The following is a 25,232-nucleotide window of genomic DNA, read 5'->3' as shown; positions in this document are numbered from 1 at the left end:
CATCTAGTGGTGAGGTTGCAGATTGCAACCAACTGTACACCCGTCCCCTCACCCTCCCCTTCCAAGCATGGAGGAGAACCCACGGTGGCCGCGAAACTTGCGAAAAACATGAAAGGCCCTCTCTAGAGCCAGTGTTTGGTTTGTCCGTTCTGGGCTACTGTAGAAACATGATGGTAATGAAAACACAATGGTTCTTATTTTCAGGTGATTATACATTAACAAGATTAATTTTAAAAAGCTGTCTGTTGTGAGCTGTCTTTACCTTAATGTTAAATAATCAATGGTGTTGACTTGCTAACCAGCTAACATTACCTTACCATTAGAGTTTCAAGCCTTTTAGCAGTTAGCAATACTCCTGTATTGCAATACTACAACACTTCGTTTGGAAAAAAGGGATTAAAAAAGGGGGAAAAAAGGGATTATTGTAGTATCACATTTCGGTGTTGCACTTTTTAGACGATCTCTGCACACTTGCCTCACAGCTAGCTGTACACAGAGACCAATGTTATATTTGTCCAGCTCTGAGGTGAAAATAAGGTTGTAGCTCATTGCCTACCTTACTTCGGAAGGAAAGAGGCGTCATTTGTGTTTTAACGTTTTGCTTATGAGTTATTGACGCGTTCATCACTGTTAAGTGTCGTCTGGAAACGCTTCCGTTGTGGTTTCTGTAATGTGTTGTGGTATTTCCAGAGTGTTTTGTTAATGTGTTGCGTTGTGGTATTTGCAGCGTGTTTTCTAAATGCTGCGGACGTGTTGTCAAATTGATGAAGATGTTTTCTTAATTTGCTTGTGTTATGTCTATTTGCATTTGTTTTCTTAAGTTGCAGTGCGTTTGCCCTTGTCAGCCGCCGTAGATATGGGGGGGTGGGTTTCATCATAAAAACTGAGGCCTAGGCAGATAATTACTGGTAACTACTTGGCTTGGTGTGAACATTAAAGCATTGTGAAACTGTGCCCTCTCAAAAAAGTTGGCTGCGTTATGCCCCTGAATGTAGGCCATACTGTTATAGTAATGATTTTTGTTCTTTTTAAGTACTGCAATCTGGCTTCTATCACTGTCCATCCATCCACCCGTCATGGCATTTGTAGATGTTTTCAGTTGACTAAATGGTCACGAAAATCCTTTCTGTTGACAGTAATAATATTTGAGGAGGAGTGTCTTTTTAAAAAAACATCGAATTCTAATGATGCCTGGTGCTTAATTAGTGCTGAACTCTTAGCAACCTCATTACAAGCAAACGGTGCTGGAGGGCCTAAAGATGTGTGGTCTCTTTGGACACTCTCTCTCTCTTTCTTTCTCTCCGGCTCTTCATTGCTTTGACCCTGGAATCAGAGAAGGGGCTTAGCTTAGACCATCACATTGCCCTTGCCCAGCTTTAATGGTGTCATTCCTTGTGCCCATGATCAAAGTCCACATGACATTTGAATGTTCTACTCCATTCTCATCAGGCCTTGCTCCATGACAGCTCCCTAGTTTTCCCCCTCTTTCTGTCTGTCAGTGTCTTTCCCTCTCATCTAACACATTCTCTGTGCGTAGTTAGATTTACTGTTTGACACTTCTTATAACGCATTTCACTTTTTTTCTCCTTTTCTAGCCACTAAGAACTCAGAGAACATTGAGAAGTGTACGGTATAGGTCTTCACAGCTCCTCTTGGCTCCTATATCTGAGATCCAACTTAGACAGCTCTGTTCACATGGTGTTTCATAATCATCATAGGAGACAAGATGTGGTTTTTAGAAGTGAGATGATGGATTTATTGCTGCTTGTTAATTAGTGGCTGATAATGCTGCTACCAGTGTTCTCTCTGTGTTCGGGTTCGATTGGGTCGTTCGTATTTTGGATCAGGTCTGATTGTCCTCCCATCTCGTTTGGATCAGTTGTGACACCCTCAGTCCCTTTAGAATCAACTCTCCTTTTTTCAACCATAATGTTTTTGTATGGGGTCCTGGAGACCCCTGGCCCCCTTTAACAGCTCAAGAAACACACTTAGCATTATATCATCACCCTGATACTCATAACTTTTCCTAGTTTTATGGGAATTGCTTATCAACAAGATTTTTGACTTATGACATGTTTCAGAAGTCTGCAGCTGAAACAGTCTGTTTATTAGAGGTTTTAAAAAGAGTTGGAGCTCTCGGTAGACTGTGTAGGATAAGATTAATTTCTTTGACTATGAGTTCCTTTTTGACAAATAAAATGAGTATGTTGTATATTTGTTCACACATAGCTCATAACATACAAAACATGAAATATTTCCTTATTAAGTGTAATGGCAATTCTTTATAGTCATTTCTGTATTTTGTCATCTACAATGTCAAGGTCCAGTTTGTGGCAAGTGGAAGGGTTACCAATACAATACTTTTCTATATAGTGGGTTTTAAGGTCAGAAGAAAAGACGAAAATATTTCAAGGGAAATAAGTTGGTTGATTTTGTATTTATTGTAATTTTATCTAAACATTGAGGCCTGTGGGACCCCAAAATGAACAAGTTAAGCCAATTTCAACAGAACACATGGTTAAATTAGTTTATACACATTTGGTTCAGGTCCATATGGTTCAGGATTGTTTCAGAGCAGGTTCAAAATTTTGGACCCGTAAAGACCTCTTGCAGATGGATCTGTACCAGCCTTATGCTGTATATATATGTGCCATGCCCCGTTGTTGTTAAGTTGACATTTTCTTATGCAAATTTACTTGCAGTCTTAGACAATTGTGTGTACTACTGCAAAACCTTGGGTCTTTGTATTTGTCTGACTGCTGCATACCCAATGGATCTTCGTGCCCTGTCTGTTGCCAGTCGTTCCTGTCAAGCTGGGGCTGCTCTGCTCATTTTGTTTTACCTGAGAGCACCTCTAAATATTAATGTGGTCTTCTCCCCGAATTAAAGCCGTAGAGGCCTGCCAACTCTCACAGCATTTGTCTACCTGCCTCTCTTTCTCTCCCCCACTTTCTCCCTGTATCTCCCTTCACCACTCTTGGCTCAGTCTCTCCACCCCGAAGGTTAATTTCTGATATCAGATGTGATGGGTTGTTGGCTCTCATTCTTCTCTCTCATGATTTTATGACTCTAATCCTGCCACTTGAGCAAAATCCCCTCCTTTATTTTGCCCAGTGGATGGCATTTGGAAGCATTTAGTTTCACAAAGGCGTGAAGTTGAAAGCAAACCTGTAATCTAATACTGACATCTATCTGAGCTATCCAGCATCAGATAAATTAATCTTCCTTAACTTCAGCCAACACTGACATCCGTATGACTTCAGATAATCAAAACTTTTGTTTCACTCGTGTCTTACCTGCCTGTCTTATCATTAACGAATCCAGTTAGAGTGGGATGGCTTGGTTGTGGCTGTGACTTGAGCAACAACTTTATAGATTTCTTCTTGGCATGTTTCTTCTTTTTTAAGTGCCTTTGGAGTGGACCAAAAGATAACATCCAGTCCTCTTACACAAATAATATGCTGTCATTGAAATAGACATAGAAAAAGACATTAATGGCAAGGTGCACAAGTAAAGTGATTTGAGAAATCAAAGCTGAGAGAAAACATTTAAACAGACTAGTTGCAAACAAGTGTAGTGTGCATTTCAACAATTCCCTCTAAAGTCATTCCGTATATACTGTCATTAGAAATGAGCCAACTATATATTTGCAACTGCAAAAGAGAAGAACCAGATGCTGTTAATGATTTGTTTTATCCATGACTACCCTATTATTGTACGGTTGTGCCTTCAAACCCTCTATCCACTCTTTCTACCCAAACATTTGTCAACATGTGAACCCAAATTGCATATGCAATATTATTACTATCAGCAGTCACTGTCAACTGCATAATCAGAGCAGACATTTTGACTTCCTCTTCTGTGCTCAATTATGTCTGCATGAATTATTCTTAGAGCAAAGGCAATGTTTTATGCATAATATATCATAACAGGACCTGCATGAGGAGATTTCACGTGGATACGGAAAAACACTGGGAGATGAGAAGGAAATAAACATGGAGGGCTGAGGGATGAGGTGAAATAATTATTACATGGCTTAGGTCAAGTATAAATCTCTAGGGATGTATATGACAAACAGTATATAATGTGTGTGTGTGTGTGTGTGTGTGTGTGTGTGTGTGTGTGTGTGTATTGTGGTGAGTATTACTACTTGGAAATAAATAATAAGCACTCGTAAAGTTAACAGGAGTACCACCTCCACTGATTAATTAATTAGGAGGAAAAATAATTAAATCAAATTTATCAGTCTTATATGTGAAAGGCGTGAACTCTGAATACAGGGACCCCCATCTTCTGATATAAAGGAATACACAGATAGAATGACAGATACAAACACTAAGCATATATACATATATACAACTTAAATGAATGAATAAATGGATGCATGAATAAATGGGTAAATTAAATTAACAAGTTATTGCTGACAGAATGAATGAATGTTATCAAAAAAATGCAACAAGGAGCCAAGACTCTAACTACAGACAATACAATTTTTGTATCAGCTCTCAGACAGAAGCATGACAGATGGTTTCCTACTGTTTCTGTAGTGATGAAGGCTTGATGATGGGCAAATTTCCCAGAAAACCCAGAGTAAGGCAAAGCAGACTCGGATCACCAGAGTAACAGCCAGATGAGAACCATTGCAGTAGGTTCAATGCAGTACGTTGGTTCACTGCTTCTCTGAATCTAGTCTCAGACTAGCCGAGGCCGCATAGTGGACACACACAGAAGGGAGGTGTCCCAGTCTCGGTACATTCAATGGCAGGCTGCAGAGTTGGATGCATGGAGATCGAAACTAATCAGAGTCCTTGGGAAAGTCTTTAAAAAATTTAACTACATGGTGAAAATAGGAGATTATAAAAATAATTGATTATTCAAATGGCAGCCAACGTGGCTTAGGTTGTGGTTTAGGCATCTTTGCAGTCTTTCTTCTTAATTGAGAATTCTTTCCTGGAGATTGTATATGACAGGGAAAAATGAAAAAGACAACACCCGAAACGCAACACGGCTGATAAGGCTGAAAGAAAACAGAGGAAGCAACAGCCACTTGATAAAGAGTTATAAAAGTTTTTTTAGGCTGGGAGGCATGTTTTGGAAGAAATAGGATCCTTGGAGCTCTTTTGGATGAACGCCTTAGGTTACTAATTAATTTCTTTGTATGAGGAGAAAACTGACCTTCAAATAAAAGGAGAATTATTCCTATTGAATACTTGAAGACTATACACGCTTGCAAATTGAATACTCGTTCATTTTCTGTCATCAATGCCATCAACAAATCATGAAACAGTAAGAAAGTTGTGGTATTGATTAACCAAATAAAATACAGAATAAAATCAATAAACCTAAGAAAAAAAACTTAAGAAAGCATTATCCTAGCAATGGAACCATAGCTAAATAATACACGTACACTGGTTAATGTCAAACAAATCAGATGCAATAATATGTGTACCTTTAATTAACAGATTTAAAGCAGAGTTTGAATTTCCATAATTGTTCTGAAACAAAATAAAAGTTAACACTGATTAGATAAGTCAAGATACATATATATTTATACATTTAGTAGCATTTTCTGACCATTTCAAACACTTATTGTGCATGAAAAAGAGAGGAGTAGAGGGAGTGACTCATAGGAATGTAGCTTCTCCTAAAATTTATGACTTAAGAAATAGTAAGCTAGCAGAAGAAAAACAAAGTTGTTGATTCCAACTGTTCATTTTCCTCTCGTGGCTAGTGGAGGAAGGCACAGGTTTTTAGTTCTGTTCATGTCTCCTAGACATCCTTTTTCCTTTAGGTCAGAGGTCATTGGGTCTGTGTGTGTGTGTTTCTGAAAGAATTTAACTGTTTTTTTTGGTTTTTGTTCCTGGGTTCGTTTCTCCTACAGTATTCTTGATTGCATGGTTGCTGTGCTTAGTTTAACTCTGGCAGAAATCTTAGTTGTAGGAGTAAATGCATGACACTAGTTTTAATCAAGACTCATTGCTGCTATACATCATCGTGACCTGCCAATTAGCTTTGCATAACACCAACTGCTGCCTGTCCCCATCCATTAAAACAATATGCCTTCTCATTAATAATAGTCATGGTGGAAAAATGCAGGAGGGAGGATGAAGATGTTTCCAAATGAGAACTCCAGATCAAACTCACTGGCATTGGTTGAACCATACAAACATGAGATCAAATGGTTCAAGCTACATTTTAAGAAACATGAGCAAACTTGTCATCTCCTCCATGTTTTACTATGAGCTCACACTTGCAGTGTCATCAAGAGACAAAGCAACTAGTACTCATTCATTTAAAATGAGCACTGGGAGACATTCCGGTTAACGCCACACCCTACCCCCAACCCGAATGACTGCAACCAAGCAACTGAAAACTGGCAAGGCTGCTGGCCCTGACAGTATTCCACTTGAAACCCTTAAAGTAGACATAAACTCAACAATCGACAGAAATGCTCTACAGCTTCTTTGGGAAAAGGAAAAGACCCACAGAATGGGCAGAGGGACACATTGTGAAGAAAGGTGACCTAAGAAAATGTAACCAAGGGACCACTCTACTTTCTGTACCCAGTAAAATTCTCAGCTGGGTCATCCCAAGCTGTAGACAAGAGGCTCTGGGACCAGCAAGCAGGATTCAGCAAGGATCACTCAGGCTCAGACCACATAGCAACACTACGCATCATCATTGAAGAGTCTATTGAATGGAACACGTCACTGTACATCAATTTCAGCGACTTTGAGAAAGCGTTTGACAGCTTAGGTTGGACAAAGCTATGGCGCCTAATGGACCACTATGGAAATCCCACCAGGATCATAAACTTAATCAAGAATTCGTATAATGGAACGTCATGCAAAGTCATGCATGCAGGCCAGCTACCCCAGAGCTTTAATGTCAAGATGGGCGTCAAGCATGGATGTCTACTTTCACCATTCTTGTTCCTCTTGGCAATTGACTGGATCATGAAGGGCAAAGAAATAGGATTCAAAATACTCACCATTGCAGAGTCTAAAGAGACTTACATTTAGATTTTGGTTGGTCAAGATAATCTCTCCCCTAACCCCTGACGTAACCCTTACTTCTAGACCAGCAAAGAGTTGGTGTCGCTCTGGCACTGGTTTTCCTGGCTGAGAGACAATTCTTTGGCTGTTGAAACGCAAAAACTGGTTCGAGACTAGTCACTGGCTCCAAACCAGCCCTCAAACTGCCTTGGTTGAAAAAGGGTATCAGTAAATACCAAAATATGTATCTTTAACTCCAACATGAAGCAGGTGATACTGAATGGATCAGAGAAAGAACAACAAAACACACAACAAACATTCATTAACAGCTACCTCAGGAGAATACTAAACATCTGGTGGAGAGACATAGTAATCAATGTGTAAAACCTGTAAAAATTACAAATTTGAAGGAGAAAATGGAGTTCAATTGGACACACCCTCAGAAAACCTGCCACAAATATCACCTGAAATGGAATCCCCACGGAACAAGGACAAAAGGTCGCCCCAGGAACAGCTGGACAAGAGGTGTCCAAGCAAAAATGTCTGGAAGTGGGCTCAACTGGGGAGATCTCAAAAGTACCACCAACAACCCAATGAGCTGAAAGACATTTGTCAATGGCCTATGCTCCCTAGAGGAGCAAAGGGTTTAAGTCAAGTAAGTCAAGTTGTGAGACGTGGTGATGCAGAGAGAGTGGAGTGACAGCTGGCGGAGAGATTTCAGCGACTTGGTGACAAGTGAAAATGGAGTTCAATTTTAAATGAGCAGAGGCTCGGTGTAGTCGCAAACACCTTACCACAGCTTCAGGATGAATGCATGACAAAAGATAATAGAAAATAACATTTCCACATCTATAGATTCTACACTGGCTATGGTTTGTGTAGTTCCTCAAATATTTAACACCATGAACAGCAGAAATCAGTGAGACAGCAGCTTCTTGGCAATACACACCCACAAAGTCACTGGTGGTGTAAGTACATGGTTAGCCACAGCCCACAGCTCTGTCTGGTGCAGATGAGCTGATATCACATTGCTATTGTAGTAACAGTATGCAACCTGCCTGTCTATTAAATAAGCAGTCAAAATATTCAAGTTTAAGCCATACAAGCTTCCTCCACCTTTGTATTGCTACACTGATGTTCTTTTTTTGTTTTTGAGGAAGCTTTGTCACCAGCCTTATTTGGTAAAGGGGACATATCATGCTTTTTGTGATTTTCTTTTATTTTTATTCTGTTATAATGTCGGATGTCTATGTTAAACATGGTCAAAGTTCCAAAACTTGAGGTAAACATATGTAAAATGCTCCCTGCAAGTCATAAGCCAGGGCTCCAGCCTGCTATGAACATATGCAATGTTACCTCTACGTCCTCCATGTGATGACCTTAGATTGTTTGTGCATGCCCATAAACAGCTGTCCATTGGTAGCCTTTGTTTCTAAGTTTCTTCCACGGGTTGTTCATGTTGTCCACTCACACATTTGGATAGGTTTCAGAATCGAACGTGTACGGACATATTTGAGAAGTTTCCATTTTTGAGTAAAGAATGAGAAAAATAAGTAAAATCCTCCTAGTAGTGTTTGTTTACATAACTGGCGAAAGTCTGCTGAAGGGCAGCTTCCGAAAGCTACCCAATCAGAACAGAGTTGGCTCATCATCTTAAAGAGACAGGAGCTTAAGCGGCCTGGTTCAGACAGAGGTTGAACTGAGGACTGCATAAAGAGCCAGTATAAGATAAATAAAGAGTTTTTTGAACTCTAAATAATGCAAAGATATTCCAGTGGAGTCCCAGAATATAAATAGACCTGGAACTGTGCATGATACATCTCCTTTAGAACATGTCTTTAGGCATTGTTGCAGAAATATATTTCAAAGCAGGGTGTAATTTCTTTCACAGGTACCTTATCCCTTTTTTGTGTTTTTATCTGTTGGCTTCTCTGGTAGTGTTGGTTGATTATTAACTGCAAATAAATTACATATCAATTAAGAAACATCTGTAGAAAAACAAGATATATTAGTATAATTCAATGTGATCTCTGTTCATTTTTGAACATTATTCTTTAATGTTAGCTACCAATGTTTTAAAATGATAAGGAAGCATTCCACATTAAATTAAGCATACATATTCTTTTCTATTGTATGAAACTCATGAAGAGATCCTCCATGTTCCTCCGTCACAATCACACATGGGGGTCAGTATGGGGGGGAGTAGGGAGTTTGGAAGTGTAGGTGAATGTCTAAGGGTGTATAGAGCATTTGAAGCAATAAGACTGAGATCTCAAAAGTCATAGTGCAGCTAATGATATTGATCAATACCACTTGCAAACCCCTGCTGATTTATATTTCTTCATTTTATGCATCAAGGCAAGGTTTTAAAAACAGATTTTAACCACATAAAAAATAAAAAATAAGTACTCCCTGCCACTTAAAACAATTTCACTGCAATCAGAGCTATCCCTGCTGAAGTAAGAGAAGTTTTAAAGTACAGAGTACTTGTGTTTTGTTGTGGATTAACATTTAATTACAGCTTACATTAGAACACCATCAGAATAACTTTCTCTCTCTGGCTGTTTGTCTCTATCAATTAATAGCTCTATGGGACTGCCACAGAAACAGCTTTTCTTTCAATTGCTGTCTGCCTTTGTGATCCTGTATTGCTTCGCCTGTACACACAATCCACTTAAATATGACCCGACAGAGAGGATGAAATAATAATGAACAGAAGCCCCAGTTCACAACTTGATTTAGATATGTCATGCTACACTCGCCATTATAGTATTAACATCACTGTGGTGTTGCAAAGTGAAAGATTCACAGATGACTTGTATAATTCCATCTACATACCGTCATCCTACACACCATCCATCTGATCTACAGAGGCACATGTTCACACCTGCAGTCATGCTGAACCACCTCCGTCTTCGGCGTTCCCATTAAAGCCGCTAGATTTAATTCAGTGAAAATGCTGGAGGTCTGAAATATGCAGCGCAGCGTGCTTTTGTCTATTGAGAAACCCATAAGGATTCAAAGGAAACAATGTGTATCAATAATATATTGCAAAATGTATCTATCTTCAAAGATGAAGCAAGTGACTCCTGAGAGCAGTAATGAGTGCGCTGTGGGCAAAGTGAACAAACATTCCCATGATCATTATTCCCAAGTTAGACTCAAGCCTGGGGAGCGGCACCGTGTGTTTGCTGCTGAACAAATAGTACCATTGAAATGTTCATTCAGCTGAGGGCTATTCTGAATTCTTGAAATGCTTTTGAATGTAGTGGAATCAGCTTCTTAGGCACTTGTTCTATCAGTCAAATGCAGGGTACTTGTGTGTGTGTATGCGTGCAGCCAAGCCCGCAAAAAAATACAACCCCCACGCTCCCTTTTCTGGTCCTCAACAAGCATGGAAGAATTGGGACAATGTTTGTGCTTCTAACAGGCCATATCTCATTTGATCTACAGCCAGTCTGAGTATTTACCATTCACCAAGTAAAAGGTGAGTGGGTAGGGTTAAAGGATTTGTACTTTCCAAGTTGAGTATATTTGTATGAGGGGGATTGAGAGCTTATACTTCAAAGCACATTGCAGATGTGTATTAAAATTAGTATATCCCTCACTATACCCAGCATTAAAAAGACCCTCAGCAGGGTTAAAAATCTTATATATAGTATCGTGCGCTTCCTTTTAAATAAAATACAGCTCATAGGAGAAGTGACTATCTTGAATTTGCAAGAGGAAACTTGGAAACAGGCACAGACATGTCTGAGGTGTGACAGTTAATCTTAAAATTCTTTTGCTTTTTGTCCCGCCAAAATGTCACAGTTGGCTCGGAGGGAGCAGCAAGCCAGAGAGTTCAGCGCACACCTGTCTCTGTTTTTCTCCTTGCGCTCCTATCTTTTGATGTCAAGGGGAGAGCTGACAATAGCGAGCCTTTTCTATTCCCTAAGAGTGGACGACAGCGAACCTTTCAGCAGACGCGTGTTCACAGACCCCCTCAACCAGACTGCCCCGGTGGCAAAGGGCACAGCAACTGTCCTCGTGGCTATGGAAATAGTCCATCCCCCTTCTAACTCCTCCCCAACCACAATCTCTAAAGAGTAAAACGGCTTGACAGGAAGATTAAGCAAAAAGGAAGGGATGGAGGAAAAAAGAGAAAAGGAAAAGACAAAATGAGGGAGGGGTTGAGTTATGGTGGGAGGGGGTGAGGAGGAGGAGGAGGAGATGGAAGAGTGCTGCTGCTCCTTTTCTCCTTTTCAACTGAAACAGTCTCAGGAGCTGCCCCCCAGCAACAGAGGGAGAAAAGCATGATGAATAATTAACTTCGAGAAATGTCACAAGCGGCAGAGAGAAGTGTAATCATTTCTCTGTTGGGTTTAGAGATCTGTTTTTTATTCTTTTCCTTCATGCCCTGTAGTGCTGCACTACGTAGAGACTGCGAGCACAGGACTGTAACCCGTCCCCTAAAAGCATCCAATACATTCCCCTACATACTTTTCAAATAAAAGCAAATAAATCATTAATATTTGGGCCTTTTAGCAGCATCACAGAGACATCTCACAGAGGTCTTCTACATTTTTAATCATGTCATTGATGTCAGTCTCATTAGCTGTAAAATCACATTTAAGGAGGGGGAATCTCTGGTGGTAATGGTTTAATCAGTGTCAGAAAGACTTGAGCTTTGTTTCTTTTCAGTGGAAAAGCACAACATGCCCTCTCAGACTGAATAAAAAATAAAAATGACAAATTACTGTCTCCATATTCTAAACAAGCTAAATTTGTCCTCTTTCCTGTGAACCTCAGAGCTGTGAAAATGAGTTATGGATTACCATGACCTAGTTTAATGAGGTAATAGCAGATATATATCATTTTTCATAGATGCATTACCAGAGAGGAACAATAGTTTGCTCCCACGTGTATCAGCGTGTTCTAAATTTAAGATCGGCCTGTTTTTCATGTGCAGCGGGGAGGACACTCTTTGTCTTTTTGCCACCTGAAGTGCTAATATTCATAATAATGGACATGATAAAGATGATGTTTAGCTTTCAGTGGACGCACTGTTTTAAACACCGTGGAAGGTGCTTGATTTTTTAGGCTAATGGCTCTGTTGTTAGTAGACGTTGTAAAGGAGATTGTAATGACATGGATGATTTAAAGGCAAAGGATGCTTAAAGATTTTTGTCCCATCGATGTGCTTGTTAATCGGGCACATTCTAAATGAGATTCCTTACAGTAAACACATTGATTGTTCAAAATGAGATGCTGATTTTACCAGTATTATTTATCTTCTTTTTAGATGACAGTGAGTAATTATACCTGTATAGTACTGCAGATTTATCTGTAGAAAGAAGTTCAATGCAGATTGCTACCCATTCAGAATCTCTTATTTGTTGTGTTGGATAGAAATTTGCTATCACTGTGTACACCTTTTTGAGCTCCTCATACACACACACACACAAATTCCCACGACACATTTGGTACAGTCATAGAAACTATAGGGTGAAACGGGAGTGGATTTTCCCATCCCACTCCCACAAAAATACTCCTGTTCCATCCCAATCTCATGACAGAGAAAAAAAAATTCCTGTCCCATCCAAATCCCAGAGGAATGATTCCCGTACCATCCCGTTCCCGCAGGAATCCCACAGGAATCTCATGACCCACAGGATTCCTGAAAAAATGTTTAGCTGCAACCAACTAGCAACCAGCCACCAGAGCAGACAGCAGAGAACATAAATAAGTTATTATAAAAAGACAACAGAACAACCAGCATTATGTTCAAAATAAAGAAAATAGTATTTATTCATATTAGAACTGCATATTTATATATAAAAACTGAACTGTAGTTAACATGATTCCCGTCCCGCCTGCTCCCACTGACTTTTTTTCCCTTTTCCATCCCAGTCACGCGATGAATAGTGAAATTGACTTCCATCCTGGGGGGATCCCACAGGAATCCCGAAAAAATGTCAGCCTCTAATATAAACCAAGCAGTATTTCTGCCCCAGGTCTACTGTTACTGTTTCAGCTGGTTTATGATCATTTGATTAAATGTTTATGAATATGTACCATTTAAGCATTATATCAACTGAAATATTATAAAACTAGATTTTAACACAGGGCTCCTTTGCAAGACCTCAATATTAGCAACAAATAAAGGAGCAGCCTGGCCTTGTATTTACCATTTCAGTTACTGCCACACAGTGAAGATGCCAGACCTGGTGCCTTTGGGGCCCCTGAGGGTTTTCATCACCAGGGAGCTTGCCTCTTTTGCCTGGTTCTGAATCCACTGTTGACTAAAAGTTTATGAAAAAGCTTCAGGTTAGGTAGGTATTTGTTGGTCAAATTATACTTAATAAGTATTTCCCCACACTTACTGTAACATGGACCCAGGTACTATAACATAACAGATTATATTTTAAATCTGTTGTTATGGTCATCTGTTTTTAAATGAGCAAAACAGCTTGAATTGTAAATGTACAAACAGACTGCTTGGACTCTGGTGGCCATTTTTAGCCATGCTAGTAGAGTGGTTTTAGGGATGTGTGTCTGTTAATGTAAACCCTATAACCATAGACTGTATATAGATGAACATTTGCAGTGGACCCAGTGTGAAGGTCAGACTTGGAGCCAAATAAGGAGTGCAAGGTGTTGCCTTTCACGCTGTGGAAACACGTCCCGCTACCTCAGACCGAAGTAAAAGCCAGCTTACTGTGAACACCAATTGATGCATACTCGGACTAATGTTAGCTACTTTAGCTAAATTGTGCTTAAAGGGCAGTTATCATAATCAAGTAACATTAAACTTACCGAAATGTAGTGACAGTAGTCTGACTCAGTGCGAGTCCTGGAGCCGGGGAGAGCTGCAGATGAAACGACGCCCACACAGCAGACATCAAAGCCCACTATAAATCTTCAAATGTTATTAACGCAGCAATAATTTCCGAAATGACCACCAGCACACTTATTAGAGACCATAATGACTCATTAAAAAAAATGATTGACTTAGTATTTCTAGAGAGATGTTGAGTTTTTTTCATTGGTCTTTTGTTTGTCTTTCAGAAATTCAGACATTGCAACAACAGCAATTAATGTAATAAAATAATGTATGCATTTGTAACGTTAATGCTACAGGCTTTAATACAAGGTAGACAGTACATCAAAATAAACAGCAATTAAAAACATTGTCTTAATATGGCCCACGTATAAAACTAATCAGAATAAAGGGAATAAATGAAGCACATCCTAATTGCCAATCTAAAGCGCGTAGGAGGACAGAAGTTTTTTGACTCTCTGCTAAGCTTTCCTTAAATGGCAAATCAGTGAGAAGAGAGAAGAGTCTCTCCCCGATGGAGCAATCAGCATGTTAATACTGAAGCAAAACACCTCAAAATTCTCTCTTGTATTAGAATCCATTTTAAATAACCTAACAATAACATTTAATTAACAGGGAGTTACACCTGAGCATTTAGAATTTAACCAAAGAAGTCTCTGTTGTTATTTCACTTGTCTTCCTCTTTAATTATTCTGAATTACAGTCTAGCTGAGATTCTCTGGGGATTTAATTAGAGACTGAATTAAAGTTATTTAAATACAGTTGGAAGCCACAGACTCTTTAAATAGAGTTGTGTTGCATCTGGTATATTATTTTTTCTTTTTTTTTTCTGAAAGAGAAAACATCCTAAGTCTTTCTTTTGAAGTTTGTCAAATCACTCCAGGGTACTTTTCCCTCAGGTGTTTGTGTGGATTGATACTTTTTCTCAAAGGGCTATGACACAAAAAAACAATTTCTGCAAATGAGCCATTTTTTTTGCTTTTATGAACGTGTGTTGAAAATGTGTGTTTGTGTCTGTTTCCTTTATATGTTTCAGTTTTTTTCATATTTTTTGTGTATGAATTAAGTAGAAACTGACATGCATGAAGTTACCTGTCTATGAATGTATTAATGACTGATTCTCCACCTCCAATTTGCTGATCCACTGTGAAAATGAAAAGAACAGGATCAACCTCCCATTGGGCTAGATTAAATCCAAACTAAGTGCCTGGGCCCAGACTGCCAGCTTCTGTCTCTGAATAATAATAGGTTCTTTCAGCTGTGTTTGTCATCAAATTAGCCCTCTACTTCAGACAAGGCGCTCTCAGAGTGCAATTCTAGACAACGATGGAATTCAAATTAGGCAAAGTCAGTTTGAGGATTGTAAGCTTTAAAGAGGAGAATGAGTTTCATTTGTGAGGGTGATGATTGCTGTAGGTAAAATGACAGAGTTCAGGTGCATGAAAACACCTTCCTTCCTGTGGTGCGGATGCTTTCATGCTGAATCTGAGTCACATTACAGGAGAGACAGTGAAACAAACCTTAAACCAGCATCTGCAGCCTACAGCTTACTCTACATGCTCTAAATCCAACCCTCGTTCTTAACCGTGAAGCCTTTGAAGCTCCTCCATCAGTGCACTCTCAATTTCTTTTTCCTTTTTTTTTTCTCTCTCTCTCTCCCAAATAAACACCGCAACTGCATAGAGTGCATTTGTAAGCATGGAGGAGGGCTGTATAACAGAGTCTTGAGGCTGAGTTCACTTGTGTTTGTCTTCCTGTCTTGAATTTTGTGTTCAAGAGACTCAGGTTGAGTTCCTCTTGCTCTTCTCTGTCTGACACACTATTCCTCTTGTACCTTTGATCAACCCAGGAGAGGAAAACTTGCCCTGGGAAGCACCATCACTCCAACACAGCATGGGAAAACATGGAGCAGGAGGGGGCAAGGAGGAGAGGATGGAAATCTTTTTTTTCCCCTCCGGCACTTTCTGTCGTACACACTCTCTAAAGGATTAAACAACAATGACATCCGATGAAGTGATGGCAAGTTTGAATCTGAAATAGTTGAGACGTGGCTATGAACTGCCTAGCCTGTCCTCACAAAATAAAACGACAGTATAGGTCTAAAATTCAAGCCAGCAAAAACGAACTACAGTTACATTTATACCATAGTAATTATGAGCTGGGGAAGTGACGCAGTTCAGATGACGTCAGTATAAGTTGACAGTTTGCCTTGTTAGGAGGAGGCGGGTTAACCAGACCTTTATAAACAGCATTGTCACACCACAAAACATAATTATTCTTTAACAGTGATTTGTAACTGTTGTGAAAAGCGACATATTACACTCTTATTTTGGAAAGTGGCATATTACGCTCCTATGGGTACAGTCAGGTACAATCGATCAATGTGGTCGTTTAATTATGAGGATGTGTTGGAACTGCTGGTGTCTCGTTTATGAAGTGATCATCAGAAGGAAGAAGTAATGACTCCGAGTAGAAACTCACAAGCCAGAATTCATGAAAAGCATACTTCACACAAAGTCTTTCCGAAAAAAAAAAAATATGCGAAGATACAGTGCCAGTGTAATGAAATGTACTTTGATATGCAAAATAATTTTAATCAAGTGTGTTTCTTTAAGTATTCATGGATAATTGTGGGCCTGAATGAGCTATGACCTGACTCTTAATTAGATGAATGAAATCAAAGGTCTATTGATATTTATAGATGGGTTACTGAACACATTTTTAATAAACCAGATCATTTTTACCAGAAAAAAAAAACAGGAAAATGATGTGCATACCTATTCCTGCTATCGTGCGATCGTGTAATCAATCATTACTGTAATCGTGTTTTTTTGGGGCGGCGGCTTCCAGCAGTATATCGAATCAGCCTATTGAGCGTATATCGGTGTTTCAGCAAATATACTCAGTGCGAGAACGGCATCTTGACCTGAAGGGAACTGAAATGATCACATCAGTACTGTAGTGAGGTTCTGTTCATTTTGAATTAAGCCCATTAAGTCCATTTGAAAGACATATGTTTAACATGAGCACAGACTACTGCTGGCTTAATTATTCTGTATATTTTCATTATCAGGAGGCTACAGATGTTGTTGACATTGCTGATATATTAACTTTTTTTTTTTTTTGATACTAAACGGATAACTTCTGGGTTGGATATCCCTTTAAGTGTTAAAGCGCTGCCTTTGATGTTCTAAGACGGAGAGGGAAATGTATCTAGATGCAGGGACTCTGGAAGTACGTGGTGCTGAGGGGACTGCAGCACCACCTACTGGTGGGGGGCTGTAACTGCAAGGCAAAAAAAAAAAGTTCACTAAACAAATCAATAAAAAACTTTTATTTTAGTCTGCTTATGGTAGTGTTTTTATTTTATTTTCTCACTTTAGTCTTGGTTACCATATTTATAGTATGTACGGGTTCACTGATAATTTCAGATGCTTTGTGTGTTCATTGTTTTAGACTTGGTGTGGTGGTGCTGCTGGACGACTAGTTATGTAACTCGCTCCCCTGTCTCTCGGTTTCCTGTCTCACTGGTTACAGGGCGTAAGAACTGATTATATTATTTAGTAAGTTACGCTATTTCTTGTTTCTGTCACAGATCTGGTAGTGCGACCTGCTTCGAATGAGAACAAGAGGATGTCTCTGTAGAGTGTAGAGTTGCATTTTGGAGTGCTGTCTTCAATGAGTTCATAGTTATTATTAATGTTTTTGGTTGTTCTGTGTGTGTGTGTGTGTGTGTGTGTGTGTGTGTGTGTGTGTGTGTTATAAAGTTCAAGTGCATTGTTTTATTGCTACCTGTATGGCATGGCTGTTTCTCAGTCAACAATAAATCATCTTCTAATAAGGAATAAACCTGCATTCTGTGTGTGAATTGTCCATAGCATATATGGACCATAGTACCATGCTCTTTGACATACAGCATGTTGGTGGTCAAGTTTTCTGTCTGTTGTGTGTCTGATGTTCTAAAACTGGTGTAAAATGTTGTTGGCCATTCAAATGAATACAGCAATCATGAATATTGAATGTGCAGCATTTAATATGACATCATTACATAGACTTTCTCTCAGCAAACCCAACTCTGACTGACTTCCAGCATTCCTGTCTAGATGTGTTTTTTACAGGATATTAATATCTTCTCATTTGGAAGAATGAAAATCATTTAGTTCATAAAGCAATTCACTGTCCAGGATGACACTCTGCAGCTTTTCATGCTACTATCCTCCATTCAGCTTTTTTCTTTTTTTAACTTAGTCTTTTTTCTTTACAACAAAACAGATAACCTTCCGAATTTTTTAAAAAAAAACAGTTTTACTTTCCCCATTCATGTAGAGGTTCCAGAGGAAATGAGAACATTATTTGAATTATTCTTGCCAAATTTAGCTGAAAGTAAAAGAGTTGTAATTCAATGGTACCTGTCACACATGTCAGTGTAAAAACAATGAATACTTATTATAATACCATTATTACACTCAGCTGGTCTCTCTCACTGCTGTTCGAGCAGTAGACGCTCATACTTTTGGAAAGAAACTCTAATCTTGTTTTGGAAAGAAACCCTACACATGATGGGGGAGACTCTAAATGGGACAAAAACCATGTTACGTCTTATTTCCAGTAAATGTATGGCGTTGAGAGCGTGCTGAAATAGCTTTATATTGTTTGCTGAGAACAACGATAGTACTTTGTAATGGATTGTTTTGCTCTGTGTCTCCCTCTTTTTCCCTGCAGGGCTGAAGCAGATCCATGCCCTGTCCATCCAGGGGAACTATGAGCTACGTATCGACTTGGAGGACTTTGAAAATAGCACCGCATACGCCCAGTATGGCACCTTTGGAGTGGGCCTCTTCTCAGTGGACCCTGATGATGATGGATACCCTCTGACTGTGGGAGACTATTCTGGCAATGCAGGTATGTACTCAGTGATCTAGTTAGACTTTGCTTGCAAGATGTTATGTCTTTATGCTCTGATTAGAATATGCTATATCTGTTATTGCACTTTTACTTCATTTAACTTAACTGTGAGCGGGGGTTCAAACCTTCAGAAAAACCTTATTTTTACAATACAGTAGGTGTGTCTTCTTGTTAAACCAAGCAGACAGTTACACATGCAGGGAGAGGGACTACTAGTGTCTATGTCTTTGTTCCCCAACAATCAGATCCAAGCCAGCGACCTGTCACCTTGATTAAATTACCGCCAATTAATTGCACTGCTTGACCTGCAGCGTAAACAAAAACCTGCAGTTAAAATGAAGAAGCAATTTAAAGAACCTTTGGGGAGCGCTTCCGTGAGAAAGCAGAGAGAATGGGGACAGATATGAGAGATGGAGCAGGGCGAAGAAGTCGTCAGGAAGGAGGGAGCTAGGAGTGGAAGAAACTAGGATGGAGGGACGAAGGGGACAGGGACTAGAGGAGAAGAGAGGGAGGAAGAGGTAAATAATAATGATGATAGAAATATCGAAGGGCTAGAGGAGGCAGAGGAGAAAAAAAAAAAGGGAACCAGAGGGGAAGGAAAAAATGTGTTGTGTGCATAACAGCTTTTTGCTCGTCTGCTAAAACATCCTGCGATGCTCCTGGCCTGTCCTCAACATGGCCTGACCTTGAACTGATCTGCCTGGTGGACATTTGAATCCAGTCAAATTAAGGGTACTCAAACTCTCAGGATGCTCTCACCTCAGTTTTCCCTCTAGGCTGTACTACCATTATTATTAGTAGTAGTATTTTGCTCTGCTGTGTCTGCTTTCCGATCAGCTGACAGGTGCTCATTTGGTCTGGGAGCTGCTGGATCTTAATGGGCATCAGAGGAGGCTGTCGGCCCCCAGCCACCAAGGTGACATCCAGCACCTTGCAAATGAGTCTTTAAGTGCTTCTGTTTTGTTTTTTTTCCTCTTTTCTTCATCCTCTGGACATCATTCCTTTGTTGAGCCCACTGAGCCGTTTCTTTTTCCCATTTTTTTTCTCACCCGCTATATCTTTTCTCCTAATGTCAAGCAGCACACAACATGAATATCAGACATGCCTGTCAGATTATTTTTCCCGCTGACTGGTTACCATGGTAATGCCAAATGGAGAGCAAAGTAGGACAGAGTGAGAGGGTAAGGAGCTGGGCGGCCACATCCTGGGCAATTAAGGGCTGTTTGATGCCCTGACGAGCTGTTAGCCATCACCTGATGGCTGGTGAGCGTTCTTTCATTCTGCTCTCAGCTTTATCATTCTATCCACTTCTGGTCACAGTGTGAAGCCCGTTTTAGAAAGAAAGGAAAGAACAGAGAGTGAAGGGAAGGTATGGGGAGTTTATTGAACATTATGAGCTCTTTGAACATCCATTTGCTGAAAACTTTGGGTATACCACAATATCTGCAAAGGCCTTGCTTTCATTTTACTTGTGAGCCTTTATGAGAAAAGGCCTGCAAAGCATTTACTGATGTAGAGAATTGACCATGACTGGCCACTGACAGACTGACCATGTAGACCATGATTAAAGCTACCTACTGCAGGTGATGCAACACGGCTGCATGTGCTGTACCCTGCAGTGGTCTTACATCATTGTCATATTCTTAATAACATGTGGCAGGACAGAATGCCCTCTCATTGACTCTCATGTATACTTTCAACAGAAAATTTTAAAAAAAAAAAAAAAAGATCCCTTCTTCAAAAATGCCTAAAAGAAGAACATTGAGGCTACCAGCAACAATAAAATCAACATATTTGATGAAGTGTATTACTATGTCTTTTCTCTCCTTTCATAACTATACTGTCAATTAACTGACAGACATCCCAGTGAAATCATTGGGGGTGTGTTTAAAAAGAAGAAGATAAAAAGGTCACCACAGAACCTTTGATTAATTGGCTACAAAACTGTCTGACCTCTTGCTTTTGTTAATGAGAGGAAATACTCTGGGGAACTGTGGGGATTTATTTTTTATTCTTTCATCTCTCTCTGTTTATAGAAATGATTAATTGAAAAGTTCTATGTCATTTTGAAATGAATCACTTGTGGATGGTCTCAGACTTTTGGACCCTACTGTATGTCTAATTCCTGGTATGAGATCGAATGGTATGTGGGTGAAATACACAGAGGAGATGCAATAGCTGTTGCTTAATAAGACGTTGTTTTTTGAGGGGTGGGTTTTTCTTGTTTATGAGATGCTTCAGTCACCTAATGCTAATATACAGTCAGATAAACAAACTTTTTATGTGCATACTGATACATTCGGATGTTGTCACACATCTTTTTTCTCCCTAGGTGACTCCCTGCTGAAGCACAACGGGATGAAGTTCACCACCAAAGACAGGGATAACGACCACTCGGAGAACAACTGCGCCTCCTTCTACCATGGTGCCTGGTGGTACCGCAACTGCCACACCTCCAACCTTAACGGCCAGTATCTGCGCGGTCAGCACACTTCCTACGCCGATGGCATCGAGTGGTCCTCGTGGACTGGCTGGCAGTATTCCCTCAAGTTCTCCGAGATGAAGATAAGGCCCACCCGCGACCCTGAGAACAAATGAGATAGACAAAAGAGAAAGAAGAAACATTTTTGAAACATTACAAACCACAATTTCTGACAGCTAGGCGGACTTGTCTTGATATTCTTTATTCACTAAAGCATACCTCTTTGAGTTTAGTTGACTCTGTTGTTTGCCTCCTGATGTCTCTCTCCCTTTTTTGCTCTTCTTTCTTCATCACTCAGCTACTTTTGTCATGCTGGCTGCCATTATCCTTTCCCCTGGTCCCCTTCTTGAAAAAGTAATGTTACAGTGATGCCCTTATTGATGATTCAGTTCACAAAAACAGTATACCAGAGCCCTGAGCCCACAGTCCACTGCGCTAGCTTTACGCAGTGTGACATGGTGGTCCATCCATCCCCAGCAGAATCACACACCAGTGATTTCCTCTTGACATGTAACTCTGACCTCCTATCTGTGCTGACATGGCACTTCGATTGTGGTTCAGTCTCACTGCCCATTGCTGTATAATCTGTGACTGGAGTGATGGTTGCTTCAAAATATAATAGAAAATATGAAAAGGAGACACAAATCTTCCTTTTTCTCCTCTGCAAAAGAAGTCCAGAGTTTCACCAGTGAGGAGGGACACTGGTGGTGATGTTACACTATGTCACATTTACATCCAGTGTGAATGAGACCCAGCACGGTCGCAGCGACATGTGCAGGGGGCCTCTGATAACGAGAAGGAGACGGAGACGGAGAAAACGAGGAAACAATTTGACAAGAGTTAAATTAGTCGAAGGGAAACGGGGGGCAGAGTGATTGAAAGGGGGGAACAGAAGTGGAAGAAGAAGAGGTGCAAAAAGGATGGAAAAAGAGAAATGAAAAAAAAAAAAGAAAGAGACAACGGAGGATCTCATTCATCTGACTTGGGCCATTAGGGAGCATATTGGGCACTTTGTCTGATCTGCCTGCCAGCTGAGTACTGGCCAACTGATGCAGCACTCACAGATGGTAACCCAGCACTTTGTGTGTACGTGCGTGTGCGTGTGTGTGTGTGCGTGTGTGTGTGTGTGTGTGTGTGTCTATGAAGGAGAAAAGCAGACAGACAGACAGACAGACAGAGTTCCGTAACGCTATCAATTTTCTGTCTTGAGTTCAGTAGAGCGTCTCGATTGACTACAGTGTTTAGCACAGGCAGGCTAAACAATGCATGGCTGGCATACCTTCACTCTCTCCGTCTATGTAGTTAAAATGAAATTACAAAGCCTGTAACTTAATATAATTGGAAGGAAAAATACACTGACAACAGTTTGAAGGAGACCAATGGGACCACAGATTGAGTGGGGAATTTGAGACTGTGTCATACCTACTACGTTGATCTTATTTTCTCGGACCTGTTTTGCAAAAAAAAACCCTCATCTCCACATCTCTGGTTTTTCCTCAGTTTTGTAATTTTTTTTTTTTCCCTCCTCCTTTCCAGGTGATTACTATGGGATTTGATTGTGTGACACAGTTTCTCTTGTCATGCAAAAGGAGAGAACAGTTGCTGTAAAATAAGATTTGATGCTCTCAACAAACACTGTCTTTTTCTTCTAAGTAGGAATTCTACAATGTGTTATGGCAAAAAACAAAATTGCCTAAAGCAAAAGAAAAAAAAAAGAAAAAAAAAAAAGACTGAAAGAAAAAGAAAAAAATGTCATGAAGAAAAAACACAAAGGTGGGCGGAAAATAGTGCAATTCAGATTTATACGTCTTTTATTTTTGTCGGTGAATCAACTTTTTTCAGTCTCATCGAGTTTCTTTGGATTTACTAAAAGCTTTAAAAGATATCTGTAGATTTTATTGTACAGTGTGTATGACTTTTAGAGCATGTGAAGATGTTTTTTCTTACTATGCTAAAACACAAAGACAACTCAAGCACATGGACTTAAAGAAAACCCATCGATTTAAAAATAAAGAAGCACAGCGAGCTTTCTTTCTCCCTTCCTCTACCTGAGCGACAGGTGGGAGTGGCCCTCGCCGCTCTGGAGGTCGAACACAAGTGAAGAGGAGGAATGTGATTATCCCTCAAGCACATGCCCGTTCGAAACTGCAGCACAAAAATAAATCTTTTACAGAGGCACGATATGAGAGAGATTTCGAACCTCTTGGCACAGAGGCTGCCTCACTGGACACATGTGATCTTTTCTTGGATTTGGGAAGTCCCGTGGCACTGGGAGACAGTTTTGAATGTGTGCTGAAGGGTGTCGCCCCAGCTGACAGTGAGTTAAAGTGTAGCACTGAGCAATGTTGCACTGAATACCTCTGACACTGGAACAGCTGTGAGTTTTTCTGTCATCACCGGTGCTTGGAAGGGTTTCTCCATTGCTGTGTGTTGTTTCCTGCAGCACCTCGGCTGTTTACATGCAGCTATACAGTACGTCATGTCTTGGTGGACTACTGCCACCTTTCTTCAACATCAAAGCACAGACACATGTTACAAATACTTGCTGATGTTACCATGGCACAAAGTCTGAAGTATAATAATGTCAAGAGGGGAAAGCTAATTTAAAAGAAGTCGGAAATGTATGGAGCCACTTCAAGAGAAGGAATTGGACTGGGTGTGAGAATGTATGCAAATGTGTGTGTGTGTGTGTCTCTGTGCTACACAGAGAGTGCGTTTGTGTGTGTGTGTGTGTGTGTGTGTGCCTGCGTGTGCACATGTGTGTGTGTCTACAGTGTCTCTGTGTGTACACATATATGCACATGCTTTGGTTTGTACATGCCCATGTGCATGAGCAAGACGAGAGAACGGGAGGCTCAGTGTGTCTGTGGAATTTTGAAGTAATGTGATGCTTATGTACAACTTGCCTCCCCTGCTATTTGTGTTGATAACAGAGAGATTTACATAATTATAATGAACTATTACTTATTGTGATTGTGAACCCATTAGAGTGGACACCACCTTCTGGTACTGTGTTGAACTGCGCTCGTACCCTGAAAACCCTGAGAACCCACTCCCAAAATCTTTATTCACCTCGACACAACGTTGTGCTCACTGTATATGTTAATGCTATGTTGCCCCTTGTTATTTAAATGTAAAGACAAGTATTATTTGCCATGCCATTTCTGTGTTTTTGTTGAGTGAATGCCTTTCTAGTCACTCTCTCTCTGCTGTGGCGTGCTAAGTCTACAACAGAGGAGATGATAAAAGAGTAAAATCAGAGGTTCTAATCATTCCCAGTTATCCCGCTCTTTACAGCGCATCAGCACCCTCCAGATCGATCCCCCACATCCCCAAACCTCTTATCTTTCTTATTGTGTACCTCCTTAATTGCCTTAGCCTCTGCTGCCAATTCCCCCTCACTCCATAGCTCCTAAATTCTCCTCTCTTCTCTTTCCAGCTCCAGACTCCCTGCCTCTTTATTGCTCTGCTTTCTGCCCTACTCCTGTCCCCGCTCCCCGCTCCCCTGTCCCCAGCCCTCAACCCTCCCATTCCGCCGGTCCCAGCGCAGAACTAACTCTGTTTTCTTTTTCTTTTATTTTTGGTGAAGTACTATAGATTGTTTTGCTGAATCTTGATACTGTGTTTTAATGTTCTTGTCAACATTTAATAAACATTCACATTTTATAAATGGGGAACACCCTGAAGTGTGTGTTTTGTGTTTTACTTTCTTATGGCTTTTAGTTGTGTGGTTAGCATTTGGGGGGTTTTTTAATCTGAAAATGCTGATTTGATCAAGCTGAATAACAACAAAGAAAGAACATTAAGTAGACTTCAACCTGTCAAAAGGAAACCTTGTTCATTTTTTGGAACATCAAGCACAATAAAGTAGCACGCAGTGAGTTGTGAAAGGTAGCCTAAGCAGACCCAGAATGTAAAAAAGCTTTAGGTCTTTAGGGACTTTGCAGTTTTGACTTATATCTGCTGAAGCATTGAGATAACATCTCTAAGTTTTCTTCTGCTCCCCAAAGCAATAGAGCAATAGAAA

General features: G+C 40.1%; 1 protein-coding gene across 1 annotated transcript in view; it reads left to right on the top strand.

Annotated features, from left to right (window-relative positions):
- fibcd1b (fibrinogen C domain containing 1b) overlaps positions 1 to 22,108 on the top strand; it is a 117,833-nt gene extending 95,725 nt beyond the window's left edge. Inside the window, exons 7-8 of the mRNA XM_044334517.1 lie at positions 18,541 to 18,720; positions 21,056 to 22,108. Of these exons, the coding sequence (XP_044190452.1) occupies positions 18,541 to 18,720; positions 21,056 to 21,321 (446 nt within the window). The 3' untranslated portion in view covers positions 21,322 to 22,108. The remainder of the gene's footprint in view (positions 1 to 18,540; positions 18,721 to 21,055) is intronic.
- Positions 22,109 to 25,232: the final 3,124 nt, after the last annotated feature.

This window comes from Thunnus albacares, chromosome 18 (assembly GCF_914725855.1).
Source record: "Thunnus albacares chromosome 18, fThuAlb1.1, whole genome shotgun sequence".
Lineage (NCBI taxonomy): Eukaryota > Metazoa > Chordata > Actinopteri > Scombriformes > Scombridae > Thunnus > Thunnus albacares.
The sequence above is the reverse complement of the archived record's forward strand: the minus strand, read 5'-3'. Positions and strand labels throughout refer to the sequence as shown.